The sequence below is a fragment of the Sturnira hondurensis genome, unplaced genomic scaffold (genome assembly GCF_014824575.4).
Source record: "Sturnira hondurensis isolate 20B ecotype Veracruz unplaced genomic scaffold, ASM1482457v3 Scaffold0006505, whole genome shotgun sequence".
Taxonomy (NCBI): Eukaryota; Metazoa; Chordata; class Mammalia; order Chiroptera; family Phyllostomidae; genus Sturnira; species Sturnira hondurensis.
In genome coordinates, this window is record NW_028079136.1 from 8,345,492 (window position 1) to 8,361,956 (window position 16,465).

At 55.7% G+C, this 16,465-nt stretch overlaps 2 protein-coding genes across 9 annotated transcripts in view; one reads left to right on the forward strand and one right to left on the reverse strand.

Moving 5' to 3' along the window:
- The window catches only part of RIC3 (RIC3 acetylcholine receptor chaperone), a 52,746-nt gene extending 48,074 nt beyond the window's left edge, over positions 1–4,672 (forward strand). For 2 of the 6 annotated variants that reach the window (XM_037050149.1, XM_037050150.1), the window contains exon 6: positions 1–4,672. In XM_037050149.1, coding sequence (XP_036906044.1) covers positions 1–431 — 431 coding nt within the window. In that variant the 3' untranslated portion in view covers positions 432–4,672. The other 4 variants (XM_037050151.1, XM_037050152.1, XM_037050155.1 and 1 more) reach the window with 4 other exon arrangements.
- TUB (TUB bipartite transcription factor) overlaps positions 4,660–16,465 on the reverse strand; it is a 24,815-nt gene continuing 13,009 nt past the window's right edge. For 2 of the 3 annotated variants that reach the window (XM_037050145.1, XM_037050148.1), the window contains exons 4-12: positions 15,774–15,917; positions 14,153–14,374; positions 13,204–13,325; positions 12,635–12,832; positions 12,243–12,355; positions 11,303–11,417; positions 9,830–9,928; positions 9,475–9,646; positions 4,660–9,013 (exon numbers count right to left, since the gene is read on the reverse strand). In XM_037050145.1, the coding sequence (XP_036906040.1) occupies positions 8,880–9,013; positions 9,475–9,646; positions 9,830–9,928; positions 11,303–11,417; positions 12,243–12,355; positions 12,635–12,832; positions 13,204–13,325; positions 14,153–14,374; positions 15,774–15,917 (1,319 nt within the window). In that variant the 3' untranslated portion in view covers positions 4,660–8,879. The remainder of the gene's footprint in view (positions 9,014–9,474; positions 9,647–9,829; positions 9,929–11,302; positions 11,418–12,242; positions 12,356–12,634; positions 12,833–13,203; positions 13,326–14,152; positions 14,375–15,773; positions 15,918–16,465) is intronic. The other variant, XM_037050147.1, reaches the window with a different exon arrangement.

The following is a 16,465-nucleotide window of genomic DNA, read 5'->3' on the forward strand; positions in this document are numbered from 1 at the left end:
GTTACCCTGAAGAGACTTACCCAATTTATGACCTTTCAGATTGCGTCAAGCGTAGGCAAAAAACAATCCTGGTGGATTACCCTGACCCAAAAGAGCCCTCTGCTGAAGAAATAGCTGAAAGGATGGCAATGCCAGAAGAATCTGACCACTTGGTCCGGGAAATGCCCACCGACCCCAGAGACCGGGAGGATAATTTTGTTACATCCTGTGACCCAAATCCGGAAACATGTTCCTGCTGTCTTCATGAAGAAGAGGATCCTGCTGTCTTGGCAGAGAATGCTGGATTTGTCGCAGACAGCTACAGTGAGCAGGAGGAAACCACCGCAGACATGTGGCCCCGGGACTTCGGAGCGGAGGGGCTGAGCGTCAGCGCCCACCAAGCGAGTACACGTGGCACCTTGAGGAAGCGGAACCCAGAGGGTTTAGAGTGAGAACAGCCAGTTTGGGGAAGTATCCACTGCTCCAGTCCCAAGGGACCTGTCTCCCTCTCTGATTTCATTCTTGGCCCTGTACTTCATCCCTAGTGTTTAAATGTCATAGCCAATCAGGTGACAGTCATGGATATCACGTGTCCCCCCAGGTGCTCCCTCATCTGTCACCTTGTAAAACATCATAGAGATTAGTAGGAACACAAGATGACTTTGCTCTTTTATCTTCCGGCCTTTCCCCCATCAGAGAATTGATCCACTGAGTAATTATCTTTGATCTGTCATAATTACAGATGGGGCCATTCAAAGGCAGAGGTCCAATACTTTGCACTAGGAGTAACAGATGGTTCACCCGTGAATGAACATCAGTTTACACATGTGAGGACTTAAGGTTGCAAGAGTGAAGATCTCAGAGTCCAGGATGCCTCATTGTCTGGGCCTTGAGCAGGTTAGTGGTTCCTTTGGATTCAAGAGAAGAACATTTGGTATTGGGGGGTGATGGGGCCAGAGCAGGGTGGGACTCTGCTTTGAGCTGAAGCCCCCTCCTCACAGCAAGGGCCGAAAGACTCGCACTGTCCTGAGAATGAGGCCAGAGGTCTGCTGTTGGTCTGTTTTGCTCTAATGTTGCCTAGATCTCTAGCTTCCTTTGTCCATGTTCTGCATAACAGAACTGCCAAACCCAGAATCTGTACCTCTTGTCTTCAGTGGCCAGAGGAAGCTTTAGGTAGAGACTTCAGTCCTCGCCCTGCCAGAGCCTGCCCAAGGGTAGTGGTCCTGCTGTGAGCCTCAGAAGGCCAGGGGGCGCCGGTGAGAGCCATGGACGGTCCTTGCCTTGAAGCTGTTTTTGAATGTTGTGCCCTCTGGGAAATTCATTTTCACACCCACAAGACTTAAAACAGAAACGATCAGGTCTGAGCTTGTAGACAAAGTGCCAGCCCAGCAGGGAAGTTGCAGAGTGTCTGCTGAGAGAACCAGTGTGGCGGTGCCCAGGGGAAGAGACTGTTTTTCCGTCTGTATTCCGGTATCTGGGTCTTCTGAGAGCCGGCGACAGTGGGAAGTGGGTCGGCACTCGGAGGGTTCTGACCAAACTACAGGCCTGATTTCTGAGCTGCCGTCTGTCTTCTTAAGGCAAGACGGCACCCGTGTACTCTGTCCAGTAAGGGTGAGCGGGTCCGGTTTATGTGGGAGACCTGAGGTTTTAAAGAGGACGCGTCCCTGAGGACGTTCCCAGTCGTGACATGTGGAAGACTTGAAGTTTAAGGAATTATGTAAAGGCAGATGTGGCTTTTGGAGCTCGCCATTTCTGGCACAGGAGGCCAGGAAAATACTTTAAATTACACCTACAGGTACGCAGACGGCTGTCAGAGGTACGGGATCACACTCAGGTGGCACTCATTACGGCTAGACGGTCTTTGCTCCTCAGTGAACTACAGAGAAGTCACTGAAGACTGAGCCTTTAGAAAGTTTATTGCATCTGCCGTTGTGTGGAGCATTCGATTCACTTGTAGCAGATGGAGTTGAAAATGTGCTGAGGATGATCTAGATGGAATGCTACGGGTAAAAAACCATGTAGGTGCCCTTCACTCTTGGGGTAAGACGTTTTCCATGTTTGCCTGCGGACGCACAGTAGTGAGGGGTTGATTTATGAGGAGAGTCCTGGGCCCATGTTCCAAACGTCTTTTCTGCCTTAGGATGTGATGCCCTCATTAGAGACGCATGTTTCCTTCTAGCTAATCCACTCATTTATTCACTTGGCAGGCACTGTTCAGAACTAGGCAGTGGGAACAGAAGGTTCATTTCCTACCTTTTAAAAACTCAGTTTAATATGGGAGCCTTATCCAATTTATTTTTTAAATGAACTATAAACTACAAAAGGGCTCAAGATCATGAATTCTGCAGGCAGAGAAGTGTCAGTCATGACTTTGTCCTCGCCTTTTCTAACTGCAGGCTCTTGTCAGCCCCTGGAGCCTTCTGAGTCTTGGCTTTCTCTTCTGTACAGTAGGGGGTCTCCCGGGGGGGCTCTGGGGGCTGAATGACAGCATCGGTGCCTGTAAAATGGCATTGGTCCTGTCTTGCCCATGGTAACCACTTGGTCAGTGGTAGCTAAGGTTCTGTGCTATAACTGAGATAGGGACCCAAATCTACAGGAAAAGACAGACTTCGCCAAAGTACTGTGCAGAGGGTGTGGGTTTTGAGGTATGCTGAGAACTGAGAACTCCTTGACGTTCTGGCAGAAACAGTGCTGTTGGGAAAGCAGTGGGGTGTGGACGTAAATGGTTGTTCAGGTACTTTGAAGAGGCTGCTATGTAAGGTGTTACGTATCTAAGTCCTTATTTTGCACATTAATCTCTGGGGGAAGCTGGCGTGTGGAAGTAGTTCCTGCCAGAAGTACAAGACCTCGCAGTGGCTCCTGCTGCCCGAGGCCTTGGTGGGTGCGTACAGCAGGAACATAATGTATTTCTGTTTCGGAAATTTTATGTACTTCTCAATCATTTCTGATTAGACAGTCTTTTTTTTTTTTTTTTTTTGCATTTTCTGGAGTTGTTTTTTCCTTCAGGGGCAACAGTTGCATGTGAATATACAGCCCAGGATGAGCAAAATCATGGGGCTGGTTTCTGTTATCAGCCTGATGCCTCTTGGCTCATTTCTCAGAACTGGTGTGGGCTGTGAACTTGGTCGTTCCCCTGGCACTAGGTCTACTGCAGCCTTTGGCCACTGTGGCAGAGCAAGCACACCTCGGGGGGCAAATAGTTGGTCTGGGGTACAACTGCATCACCTGGGACCCTGCTTGGTAAGTCAGGCGGGTGACCAAGCCTGGAGATGCTCTTTCCTGGTTGTAACAGGAGGCACAAGGAAAGCACCCCGTTAGCTCCAGGACTCGTGATGGGTGAGCTCAGGAAGCGAGGCCCAGGGAGCTGTGTTGACAAAGAGAAGCACGTTTTGCCTCTGGGAAAGATGGCCTGCACCTCCTGTGGCTTGGGTGTCAAGCAGCCTATGGTCCAAACTGGGAAACTGGGGAAAAGGGAGCTTTGATGATAATTACACCAGGATGAGAGGGATACATCGGGTCTATCCTAGACGTATTTAAAAGATCTCTCCTTAACCGGACCACGGACGCCACCAAAAATCTCGCTTTCTTACCTTATTCCCTACATGTGCTGCTCCCTGCACAGGCATAGCCAAGGAGAGAGGCCGCAGTTCTGGCAGGAAATGCTCCTACCTACAGAAAAACTCCGAACGGAGGGTGATAAACCAGGCCTCCTTATTACCGCATTCTTAAAATGTCCCCGTAACCCAGACTGTATGCCAAAGACACATCTAGTACTTCAGTGTTACTGAGAGAAAACAGGAAGTAGCCATGCTGTTTTCTTGACCCTTTTAATACAAATCTTTCTAAAATGCACCTCACCTTTCCTCATTTTTTCTTCCCCATGTTGATACAAATAGGACAAATTCCTTTTTGTTAGTGTATTTTCCTCTGAGCACCTGTCTCCCCATCTGTGAACTTAGAACACCACCCACCGTGCAGGGCAGCCAGGAGGAGGCAAGGGATGGGCTGGGGGGGCCTGTCCCGGGGGCAGCGCGCCCTGGGTGCTCGGGGCAGCGTCACGGCTGTCGTCGGGTCCTGGGCGGCTGCTCTGACACCCTCCAGGCTGTGGGCCACCAGAGTTTCAACCTCCTCCCTCAGGGTCAGACCATGATCTTTCACGTCTGCTTCCAGCCACAACCGCAGCCTCCCTTGCTCTTGCCTTAGACCTGCCACTGGCTGGAAAGATTCCCAAGCATGTCCGCGTTCTGTTTGGGTGGGTCAGGCCCACTCAGAGGAATCAAGCGGCTGGGCTTTCATGCTCTTTTTAACCTGGGCCTTTCCACCTTTCTTTTTCTTTTTCTTTTCTTTTTTTTTTTTTTAGCTCTATGGCCATTTTTGCTCCTAACGGCCAGGGCCACAGGGGGATCCTCAGGAACCAACAGCCCCTTTCTAGTTGGTACAGCAGACCCATACTTTCGGTCCTTAGTGTTCTTGCAGCCCTCCCCAGCCTCTGCATGTGGTTCTGAGCATTTTTAAACTTGAAGAGCACGGGGAGGACAGCTCTGACCCCTGTCATGGCTTCCAGACAAGCTGTGACGCCCTCGTTACCACCAGCCTCACCCCTGAGGTTCTTAGGACAGAGGAATGAATGGTGTAATAAACATGTTTTTTCTCCTTTTATAGGAAAAAGAAAATATACAGTAGTGTTGAAACAGTTCAAGTTTAATTTGTTGATATATGGTCTGTACTTTAGACAAACACTTAAGTTATACAACGTACATAATGTCAGCATGGGAAAATACCGACTTTGTCATTGCACATACCAATAAATAAATACATTGATCCCGAATACCAAAGAGTTTATTCAAAAAGTCAATAAAAGCACAATTTTGCAGGTTCATCTAAAACTCCAGAGGACTTTGAACAAAAATAAAATGTCTGACCACTCCGAAATAGGGAAAGACAGTCTTGTGCAAATAGACACACACACATCCTAAGCATTGCGAAGACTGGCTACACGCGTGTTCTCAGCAAGAGAGGTGTCACCTGCCCCAACCAAGGCCCCTCGTTACTGGAAGCAGGAAAAAAGCTGAGTTGGGCTTCCCTTTCTAAGTCACCCTAATCACTCCCTACGAAAGTCGGGGTTTGGGTCTCGGCCTAACTCCAGCTCTACCTGGACCTCGGTGGGAAAGGGGGGCAGGGCCGTGGAACAGAAGGGGAAAGAAAAAAGGCACAGTGATGAGCTAGAAAAGGTAGTGATGAAAGCAGGGGTCCGCGTTCCTCCACCCTGACCCTCCCGCAGGCTCGGTCCACCCCCTCGTTCTGTAGATGAGAAAACACCTAGAAAAGGTACGTGGTGTGCTCCAAATCACATGGCCACTGAGTACAGGACTAATTTTTGTGAGAAGAACCAAACCTGCCCCAACACTTCTGCTCTGCCTCCCTCCGCGTCCTGGGACGGCTGAACACCGCACACTGGACGTAGGGGAGGACCGGTGTAGAGTAAACTCAAACGAGAGCCTGTCCTTTGGCCTGTTCCTGGGCTGCTACCGTTCAGCCAGCCAGGGCCCTGGGCAGGGGAGTCTGGCCCCCTTCATGCTGGGCACCATGAGAGACTCCTCTACCTGCAGAGGTATGCAGAGGGCCACCTGGCTGCCTGAGGTCACAACAGTGTCTTGACCCAGGTGAGGCTTATCTTCAGGGAGAGGGGAAGCCAGGACTCCATCCGGAGGCGGGATTGTGCTTTTGCTAAGTAGCCACCCAGCAGGGCCCCACCCTGAGGGGAGCAGGGACCTCTCAGTGAAGTCACCACTGTCACTTTGTTAAATTCAGAACCGCCTCCAAATTGGAGGCAACTGCCCCGCTATTTATAGAACAAAACTTTCTGCCTCTGCAGTTTTCTTGCTCTCTTGTCACTGGAGGCGCAGGCTCCAGGTTCCCTTCCAGCCTGCGATGGCCACACTCCCTGGTTTCCGACACCTGTCCTCACACGGGCCTGGACCTTGCACGCTCCTTTGAACGAGTGTCGTGATTTTTAAGGCACATTCACCAGAGTGTGTTCACATTCGTCCAAAGGCACGCACACAACACACGGATTTCCTCGGGTGACGAAGACCGGGAAGTGATCAACAACCTCCTCAGACGGCGTCCTTCACATCAGAACCCTGGGGGAGCGGTCACTCTCACCAGAGAGCACAGACAGAATGGAACTCACAGGTGCACCTTACGCCTTTCCTCTTCCTTCTTGGAAATGTGATCGTCAAAACAAACCTCAGTTGACTGTTTGCAGGTTGCCCTCTCCCCAAATACACACAGACACAGAGATGCAGACACACAGAGCACCTTGGAGCCAGAAGGAAAGAAAAAGAACGGGGAAGTGAACTTCACCGCTCTGCACAAGAGTCGTTCAGGGCAGAGGGTGTCAGGACTCTCAGTGTTGCCCCAGGAGGGGTTGCAGAGCCAGGAGCAGTGACAGAAGAGCTGCCTGAGGTCCCACCTGCCCAACACCCTAAGGGACGGCTCACTCTATTATCATTTTCTGACCAATGAAGACCTCTTCCTGTGGGAGAGGCTGAGCCCACGTGGGCTCCAGGGTCCCTGGCAGCTTTGAGTCTTTGGGCCCATAGCTGTGAGGCCAGCGGCCAAGGAAAACCAGCATCGGCAGGAATGGGATTGTCAGGACAGACTTGGTGAGGCTGCGTGAGCCTCTTGAGCAGGTGAGACCCAGCTTCAGCCGCTCCTGCTTCTCACTCGGTGTCCAACAGAGGGTTTTGTTGCTGAGCTGCCCTCCACAGCCAGGCCAGAAAGCTCAGCCCACACCCTGACCCTGCCAAAATGCCCGGCCAGCCCCTCCTGGGAGAAAGCAGGGGACAGGCTTGTCATTGTGCTTCTGATGTTCCCACTCTGCCTCCAGGATCCCTAGTCTCCCTGGGAGGCAAACCTTGAAGTTACAGGCCCAGAGGGACACTGTGGTCTGACATTAGAGATCACCTGGTTTCTGTAATCCCAAATGTCAGCAGGCAGGAAAGGGAAGAACCAAACTGGAACTTTGGAGATGAGGGTGGGCCCACAGTACTTCCTGGGAAGTGGACCGGCCCTGTATGGAAAGTTCTAGAGCCCTCAAAATGGCCCCAAAGAAAGAGCTGCCTAGAAACTAGACCGTGCCAACAAAAGCGAGATCACCGGAGGTGTGCGCAGGCTAGTGTGGTACCTTGCTCTAAGCACCCAGCACAGGAAACCCTCGACTGCGAGGGAATGAGCACAGTACCACTTACGTCAAAACTCCCTCGCCTCACTACAGAGCCTCGCCTGCGGGTTGAAGTATGACTTTCATGTTGTCTCGTCTCACTTTCTACCCAGCCTCTCCAAGCACATCTACTCTGAATTGAGAACAACTGCTTGCTTGCTTGCTTGCCATGGGTTTCTGGTCTCCATCTGCGCAAGCAGCCTCCACCAGGGTCAAGGACACAGACACGAGATGAGAGTTCCCCAGTCAGGGAGAAGGACGGCGGGGGAGGGAGAGTTCAGGCCCCACCCTGGAGCAGCCTGGCTGGGCCTGCGCTCTGGGGGGGCCACACAGGGGTCAGTCCTCATCAGTCCAAAGAGCCAGGCGGCCTTCAGCGGGGAACTGCTCAGCCTCCTACAGAAATGGTTTCAGTTCCACATGTCACCTCTGACATCGATGCTCTGGAATCAGGCCAGGGGATGAGGGCACCTGGACTGGACCTCAGGAAGTCCCGAAACCCACAGGGAGGGGCTTCTTGGGGGGGGGGGTGTGGGAACAAAGAAATCCAGTGAGCTGAAGTTCTCTACTCTGCCACTAACCAGCTAGGTGACTCAGAGCAAGTACCATTTTCTGAGTGATTTGCATATGGAGACAGAGCTGTACTAGTTCATCTCTAAGGGTCCTGCCCCCTCTGATCTCTGTGGTTCTAAAACAGCCCCTGCTGTCCTCACCCTACCCAGTTCCTTCCCAAGAAGGACCACACTGAGAAGCCTCAGCAGCATGACCTACGTTGGCTGTGGCAGGGGCTGCAGCACAAGCAGGAGCACCTGCAGCCTACCAGCCCCAGGCATGCCCACCTGCCTGCCCACCTGCCTCCCCGCTGCCCCGCGCGCAGCCCAGGCCCCGCACACCTATCCTGTGCAGAGGCTGCCGGACAGCCTGGTCCTGGACACCTGTTCCACGTGCCTCCTGCGTGCTGAGCCTGTGTCTTGCAGGCCCCATCCTCTAAGACACTGGCCTTGAGGGCTGGCCTCCTGCTGCCTCCTCCCATAGAGAAAACCTAGTGAAATCACATGAGCTACAACCCTAGGCCACCAGCCAATTCCCACAGCCAGGCCCCTGCAATCTGGACAAGGTCCTGCCACTCCCCACCCATCCCAGCAACCTTGCCCAGGCCTGGCTGAGGCCTCCTGAAGTTGGGACTTTCTGCAGGTAAGGGCAAGGCTTGGCTACCACGCCCTCTGCTGTATGAAGGTGGTGTGCCCTCCAACACACAAACACACACTGTGCCCCTCAGTCAGGGGTCCGTCGTCATCTGACTCCAGGGCTGAGTGGGCGGCTGGGTCACAGCAACCCTGCCTTGTGCTTCCTCTCCACACCTCTTCCTGCCTTCCCTGCTGAAGAGGCTGCCCAGCTTGGCAAAGGCGACTGCAGCAACGTGCCAACCCAAGAGTGGGTGTGTTGCTCGGGGCACAGAAAGAAATCACTCTGGTCCCTTTACACCCCACCCCCCCACACACTCCTCTGCCTCAACAGAGGAGGTAGAGGAGCCAGTTCCTGGCCAGCCCAGCCAGGGTGCCGCCGAGAGCCAAAGGTTCATCTGGCAGGAGGCCTATGTACAGGGGTAGGCAGGGCTGTCTCCGCAGGCAGGCAGCTCCACACCGAGCTGGGCAACCCCAAGGGCCCAAGGAGGCCTCTATTCACAGGCCAGCTTGCTGTCGAAGCTGGACAGGGCAATGGCGAAGGCCTGCAGTGCGCACAGCGGGTAGTTGTAATCCATGGTGAACACGTCCTCTGCCACACGGCCAAACTGCATCACAATGTAGTCCGCTGGAACCAGGCACGGGCGTAGACACACAGGGGGACAGAGTGAGGACAGGAGGGATGGAGACGGACGGACAGACAGACACCCAAGTCACAAGAGGGAAGAGAAAGCGAGGAGCAGCGATGCCAAGGGAGCCCCAAAGGAGACCAAGTGGCAGAAATGCAGGAAGGAGGGAGCAAATGCCAAGGAGAAGGATGCACCCAGACAGCAGGAGACGGGGAAGGAGTGAGTGAGTCCATCCCCAGGATATTCCCACACCTGAGACTGCTGGGTGCCCAGAATCTGGGGTCAGGGCTCCAGAGAAGGTGCCTCCATGGCCTCCCAGCCATGGCTCTTTATGTCTGATCCAGCATATAACCCGGGTCCTTAGGCACGAGCCTGTGTGGGCGGGACTGGTGAGCTGAACCCTGAGCTCAGAGCCCTGGCTAGCATGTGGACAGCAATGGGTAAGGGCTGGAACACTCACGGTCATTGCCATGGATGATCTGGAAGTTCTTTACAGAGGCCTGTGTGACGCGCCCGTGGAAGTTGAGTACGTAGGACTGAGTGTCGTCGTTCCAGACAGGTGTCTTGTTCTGTAGCTCAATGATGGTCTCCGTGTGCTTATTCTGCCAGCGTGCTAGCAGCGTCTCGTGCTCCTGGGAGAGTGGGCACGCCTGAGCCAGGCCTAGGCCTCTCAGAATGTGCCCAGCCAGGGCTCCGGGGGTCTGGCTCAGGGCTGGCAGTCCTTACACCTCCCTAGATGTCCAGGGCTCTGCATATGCAGAGGCTGGGGCCGTGGGGCAGGGGCAGGGGCAGGGGCAGGCGGGGCCGGAACTCACGTTGCGGGGCCGGATGCAGACTCTCTCGTGGACCATGTTCATGCCGGGGACAATCACGCTCATCTTCCGAGGCCCCTTGAAACCCAGGACGTTCGTCTCCTGGGAAATAGAACAGGGGCCACCCAAGGACTCCACTTACTACTGGGGGTGGTGGGGAGGCCAAAGGGAATGAAGACGATGAGCTAGTTCTCAACATCTGCACTTGAACGCTGAAGGGGCATCCTTCCATTCAGCATGTCCGGAGTTGAGCTCCCGAGCCTCTGCCCAAACTAGCACCCCCCTCAGTCCTCCGGGTTCTCTTCACAGCAACTCGGGCAGACCACTCGGGGTCCTGCCAGACGCCTCCCTCTCACATCCCGCCCTCCAACCCATCAGCTAACGCTGTCCACACCAACTTCCAATCAGCAAGAATTTGATCGCTCCTCACCACCACCACCCTCTCTCACTGAGGCCACAGTAACAGACTGCAGAGGTCTCCTTGTTTCCGTCCTTGGCCCCCCTCCCCTCCTCCCTGTCACCTGGTCTCCCACAGCAGCGAGCCATCCAGTAAGTCCCATGGTTTTCCTCCCTGGTGCAGAGTAAACGCCAAAGGTCTTACCTCAACCTGCAGGAGGCCTCACAGGACGCAGCCCTGCTACGGTCTCCCCTCCATTTATGGCCCCCCCACGCACTCACTGCACACCCCTCCCCCCAACACCTGCACGCCACTCTCACTTCCTTCTGGGTGCGACCCAGGGTTGCCTCAGCGAGGCTTTTCCCGCAGCATTCCTCAGAGCTCACCCACCCCTGCACACTCCACAGCCCTTCCTCTTCCCTGTGGTATTTTTTCATCTCGGCGTTTATCAGGAATGTGTTTATTTTTGCTTATGTGTATGCCGTATAGCGTATCTCCCCTACTACGAGTTTAAGTTCTGTAAGAGTATAAATTATGCCTCTCTTGTTCATTACGACATCATCAGCGCCTCCAACAGCACCTGGGACATAGTTGGGGCTCAGGTTTGAAGAGATTTGGACTGCCTCTCCAAAGTTGACCAGCAGGTGGCACGATAGGGTCGTACAAACACAGCGCAACAGCCGTGGATTCCCAATGAAGGGGGGATGAAGAGGGGCGTGGGTAGTGCCCAATCCCTCATTTTTAAATGGAGTGAAATCCCGGTAGTTGTATTCCAGTTTGGCCACTTATGAGCTGTGTGACATTGGCAAGTGACCCAACCTCTGACCTTCAGTTTCCTCATCTACGTGATAATAAAACAGGATGGAGCTCTTAGACTGAGCATGCAATGAGACTATAATGCAAAGGGCCTTGGAGTCCCTGCCCTGGGCCCACGGCTCTTACAGGCAGGGGCCACTGAACCAAGGACAGCCCGCCTCTCTGAAGCCTGTCTACCCACAAAGACAGAAGGGACAGCCCACAGGTGAGGCAGCAAGGCCGAGTATCACGTCTAACTTGGGGACCAGGGACCCAGAACTCACATAACACACAGCTGCCAGCTCCTGACGAAAAGTTCCGCTTTCCAAAGGAGAGGGTGCCTTCTGAGGGTTGACCCCATTGTCATACACGGTGAACTTAGTGCCCATGAGGTTGGACCTGCAGAACAGGCAGTAAGCACAGGGCCACGCACCCTCTGCTCTAGGGCAGCAAATGGCCACACGTGTCCTGCGAGGGGCCTGCAAAGCAGTCTGGGCAGAGCCAGGAGTCCACCTGGGGGCACACTGCTCACTGAATTCCCCTCTCTAAGGGCAAAGGGCCTGGACTTGCTCCGAGTTGAATCGAAGAGCATCTAGGTGCAGTGAGGGACACCTGGGAGGTCTGGGTTGCACAGAATGTCTCCCTGGAGGTACAGCAGTGAGGACACAGAATGGTTACCTGGCAGGACAGCAGAGGAGACGCAGCCCGCCACGGAGACTAGATGAGGTGACCTCCTGTCTGTCCTAGCCAGCCTGTGAATCTTGGTCCAGCCCCATCTCCACAGCTTTCTTACCTCTAAGTGTGATTTACGTTCCCCAAACCTGGCACTGTTGCTCAGCAACGCCCCCCCACACCGCCGCCCCGGCGGAGCGCAGAGCCTTCCCCGCGCCCCAGGGATGCTCTCATTTCCACCAAGAACTCACTCTCAGCCTTGTCCCTCAGCTCTGACCACAGGCCAAGGGGACCCCTCCATGGTGGCCTACATCATCAGTGACACTCTGGGGTTTGCTCTCTTTAGGTGGGCCTGTGCCCCCCACCCTCCAGCTGGGGGCAGCTCAGGGCAGGGTGTATGAGGCCCATCTCCCAGGCTGGCTCAGTGCTGGCACGGAGCTAATAGTTCGACCTGAGGGACAAAAAGATGATCTGACTCCTGCCCTAGACCAGGACAAGGTGCTTTCTAGACAGAGAGCCTGCCCCACCCCCTTCCCGGGAGAGAGCTGGTACCGCAGTTTCCCCACGTAGCTGTCCCCTCCTCGAGACAAGTCTGTTGGGTCCACGGAGATGAGGTAATTGGAAGTTTTACTCTTCTTTCTTTTCCTTCCCGCCAGGAGGAACACCTTGGGGGGTAGAGCAAGGTCACCTTCCAGGTCCAGCCTCTGGTCCGTACACAGTCAGGGGCACTCACACGGGGCTCTCCATCAGCTCTGAACACATTGCACATGCACACACACGCACACTGGCAAACACAAGGCTGCGCCAAGACCAGGCTCCAGAGCTTCTGTCTCTCTGAGGGAACTGAGAGGTCAGTGTTGGGTCTCAGGTGCTGGCCACATCCAGCTCCCCCACCCCCGGACCCCCAGCCTGCCCAGGTGAACGCATGCCCAGGTCTGCCTCACCTTCTTCCCATCCTCTCGGTCCAGGTGCAGGAAGTAGGTGGGGTACATCCCTCGGTCCATCCCCTTCTTGTCCCGCGTGATGCGGCACTTGATGGTGATGCCCTGGGGGGCTGGCCTCAGTGCAAACTCCTCAAGATCCTGGACCTCAATTTCCACCGAAGGCTCTGGGGCTGTCGGGCTGGGGGCCGAGGCTGCCTCCTATGGGAGAGAGAGCAGGAGCCTGAGCCCTGGGGACCCTGAGCAGCTGCAATCGGGGGCCTGGAGTCCACAGCTGACCCCTAATGTGGTGGTGGGTGGGGGATGGGGCACAGCCCTTCCCTCCCTCCTCCACACCTGAGGGCAGGTCCTCTGAGATCATCCTGCTGGACCCTGGCCCCCCCGCCCTCCCGCCCTGGCTGAAGAGAAGGGGAGGGCGGGCCGGAGGACAGGAGAGCCAGGCCAGAGCAGTGCTAGACAGGCGGGCGGCTGGGCCCCTCGCCTGGCGAGCCAGTCACTGTCGTCTCTGCACACTCATCGCGCTCCAGCTGGGTGCCCAGCCCCTGCACATGCTGCTGCCCTTCCTCACTCACCCGGGTGGACTTCTTGCTAGTCGCGGAGCTGGGGCGGGTGTTGCTGTTTAGCTGGGAGGAGCTGGAGCTGTTCTCATCTTCATCCTCCTCCTCTTCCTCAAAGCTCATGCTGCTGGAGACGCCTGGGCCAGGTGGAGGGGCAGGAGGGGATGGTGGGTCATGCACACCCAGACAGACATCTGTTCCTAGGCACCAAGCCATCCACACCTGTGTGCGCACACACGCACAGGCTGAACGTGCACACACACATTCATGCACACCCCCCCACACACATCCCCATATACACGAGGACACGCACTCTGGGACTGGCATGAACTGTGGGGTGTGTGTGTACCCCACCCCCAGCTTCAGCGCTGTCCCTCCATCAGACGCCTGCTCTCCAGCCCTCAGCCTGACGTGCGCGGGGCTGACGCCTCCTCTCCTCAGCCTGCTCACAGCCCTCTGTGTGCATCTCCCCACCCAACTGCTGTCTCTGGCCTTATGTTACTAGCCCAGTGGCCCTTTCTCCAGGAAGCTGTCCCTGATCCAACTCCTCAGAATGTGGGGCACTGCTGGGTTTCCCTCCGCCATCCCATGCCAGGTCTCCCTGGGGCAGGGGCCCCAGTGGAGGAATTGCCTGGGCAGCAAGTTTCCTGGGAGCATCGCCCTGTCTCTTGGCATCTGGGCCCTGCTCCTCTAGCTCAGAGATAGGGGAACATTGTACAAAAGGAGCTTTTTCAAAGGAGCCAAAGGGAAAGGAAACCTGTCCCCCAAACCTGGGCCTCCCTAGGGCAGGTGCCGTGGATGGGGAAGATGAGGCTAATTACCCTAGTTCATGCTTCTTTCTTTTAACATGGCCTTCAGGAGCCCCTGCCCCAGTTTCTCATTGGTCTCCGAGTGGGCCCCCCACCGGGGTTTGGGAAGGGTTGGAATAGACACAGGAAGGCTGTGCTCCCCAAGAAGGGTGCACCTGAGAACCTGGGACTGAGCTTTGGGGGTGTCACTGGACCCCCACAGGGCTCACCCTTCCTCAGCATCGTGGCACGGAGGTCCTGCCTGCTGGGCCGTGCGCCCCCACCAGCTGCTGTCTCCCCCGCGTCCTGGGCGTGGTCCGACTGGCCCACAGTCAGGATCTGCACTGGGCCTCGGGCCTCAGACTTGTCTTCTGCCAGAACCTCTGGCCCGCCGGTGCCTGCAGGCCACGGGCACTCCTGAGTCCCGTTGGGGTGGGGAGGGGGAGGGGAGAGCTGGGTCCACAGACGTCCATGAAGTGGGTGAAGGGCCAGTAGGGGGACCCTCTGCAAAATTATTTGCAAAGCTGACTTTAAAAACAAGTGATTGCTGTCAGCATCTTAAAGAGGGGTAAGCTCTGGGGTAACCTTCAACACAGGTTTTGAAGCTTGTGCTGTTCCCCAACATTAGTTGCCGAGGGGTGGTGTGAAGTGCCTCACACCCCTAGGAAGATGGCAGCCATCTACACACCAACTGCACAGTGAGAGAGACAGGGTGCAGAGAAAGGACCTGTCCGGGCCACAGACCACCTCTTGCTCACGGACATGGGCAGCTCCTTAGTGCTGGTATTCATTCTCTCTCAGACACACACACGCACACAGTAAACTCACACACCATTAGAAACATACGGGGCCCCTGCCCTGGCTGCTGGGGCTCAGTGGATGGACTGCCAGACTGTGAAGCAAAAGGTCACCAGTTCAATTCCCAGTCAGGGCACAGGCCTGGATTGAGGGCCAGGTCCCCAGTAGGGGGCACTCGAGAGGCAACCACACATTGATTTCTCCCTCTTCCTCCCTTCCCCTTTCTCTAAAAATAAATAAGAAAGATCTTTTTAAATACACACACACACACACACACACACACGGCCCCTTGAAAGAGGCTGAGGCTGGCAGACTCTTGCCTTCCCAAAAGGAGGCTGTCCCACCCCATGGCAACCTTCCTCACCAAGCTGCCACAGCTTCGGTAGCAGAAGTGAGGCCTGGCCCCCACAGAATGCAACCACCCTGAGTGGGCAGACAATCCTAAAAGCAGCAGTCAGCTCCAGAAGCCTATGGACCCAGTGCCCCACTGTCCTACCATGACCAGAGAGAGGCCTGGAGATGGGACTCGGGGCAGGGGCCTCTGTAACCACCCTTGATCACTGAGGATCTCTTTAAAGCTAGAAGAGCAGAGAGACAGACTGGTGTGCGGGGCTAGAGGGTGGACCTGGGACGAGAATCAAGGAGCCCACACAATGGCTGGGAGGCTGCCTGGGCCAGGTTGCCCAGGAGGCCCCACAGGACGGAGTGTCCTGGGTCAGGATGGAGGTGAGGGTTCTCAAGCTGGGCAGGGGCTCCTGGGCCACAGCAGGGCTGGACTTCACTTCCTGGCCACCTGGAGGGCCTGCCACACACCCACAGTCCAGCCCAGGAGCTCCACGAACCAGATGGGGCCTGTGAGCTGGCCAGCTGGGTGGGGCCCTGAGTGCATCTGGTGCCTTCACCAGGGCCTCCCCGCCCCCCTCCGTCAGAAAGATAAGCCTCCCCCAACCCTCAGGTGAGGCCAGGCTCTGGTCAGAGCTGCAGGGAGGGCGAGCCAACCTTTGTGCTTCCCCTTCTTCTCCTTCCTCGAGGCCCCGCCCTGGCCCCCCATGGCTGCTGCTGCCTTGGTTCTCTTGGCTGAAGCTGGTGCTGTTGAGCGGGTGGCTCCCAGCTGCACACTAGCCAGTGAGTCGGCCTCTTGAACTGCTTAGGAAAGAGCGGAGACAGAGAGACAGGCACTAGGTAAGCCCAGAGCTCCTCACACTCCTCAGCACATTTCCCAGCAACCCCCCCCCCGACACCCCACCACCACTGAGCCCTAGCAGGGCCTCTGTACCCCCCACAAATCTCTACCAGGTACAGGTGCTGGAGGCGGCACCTCCCCACCCCAGCCCAGTGTGATACAGTCAAAAGCCTGCCCATTCCACCATCAACCAAGAAGCAGAGCCATTGAAGCTCTGGGCCAGCAAACTATCTGGGCCTGGGCAGGGGGAGGGAGAGTGTCTAGGAGAATGTGGGTCATCAGGGGTGGTGGACAAAGACAGAAAAGACTGCACATCTTGGAAGAGACCACAGCTAGAGCAGGCACGCAGCCCCGGGAGCAGAGCACCCTGAGGCAGGACCGCCATTCGGGACACAGGGAGCTGCACACACTGAAGAGGCCTCCACGCTCTCCCCGTGTTGGAACCCCAGCCTGCTCCCGAGTCCCAGAACAGTTTCTCATGGCTCTTACACACGACAAAGACCAACGT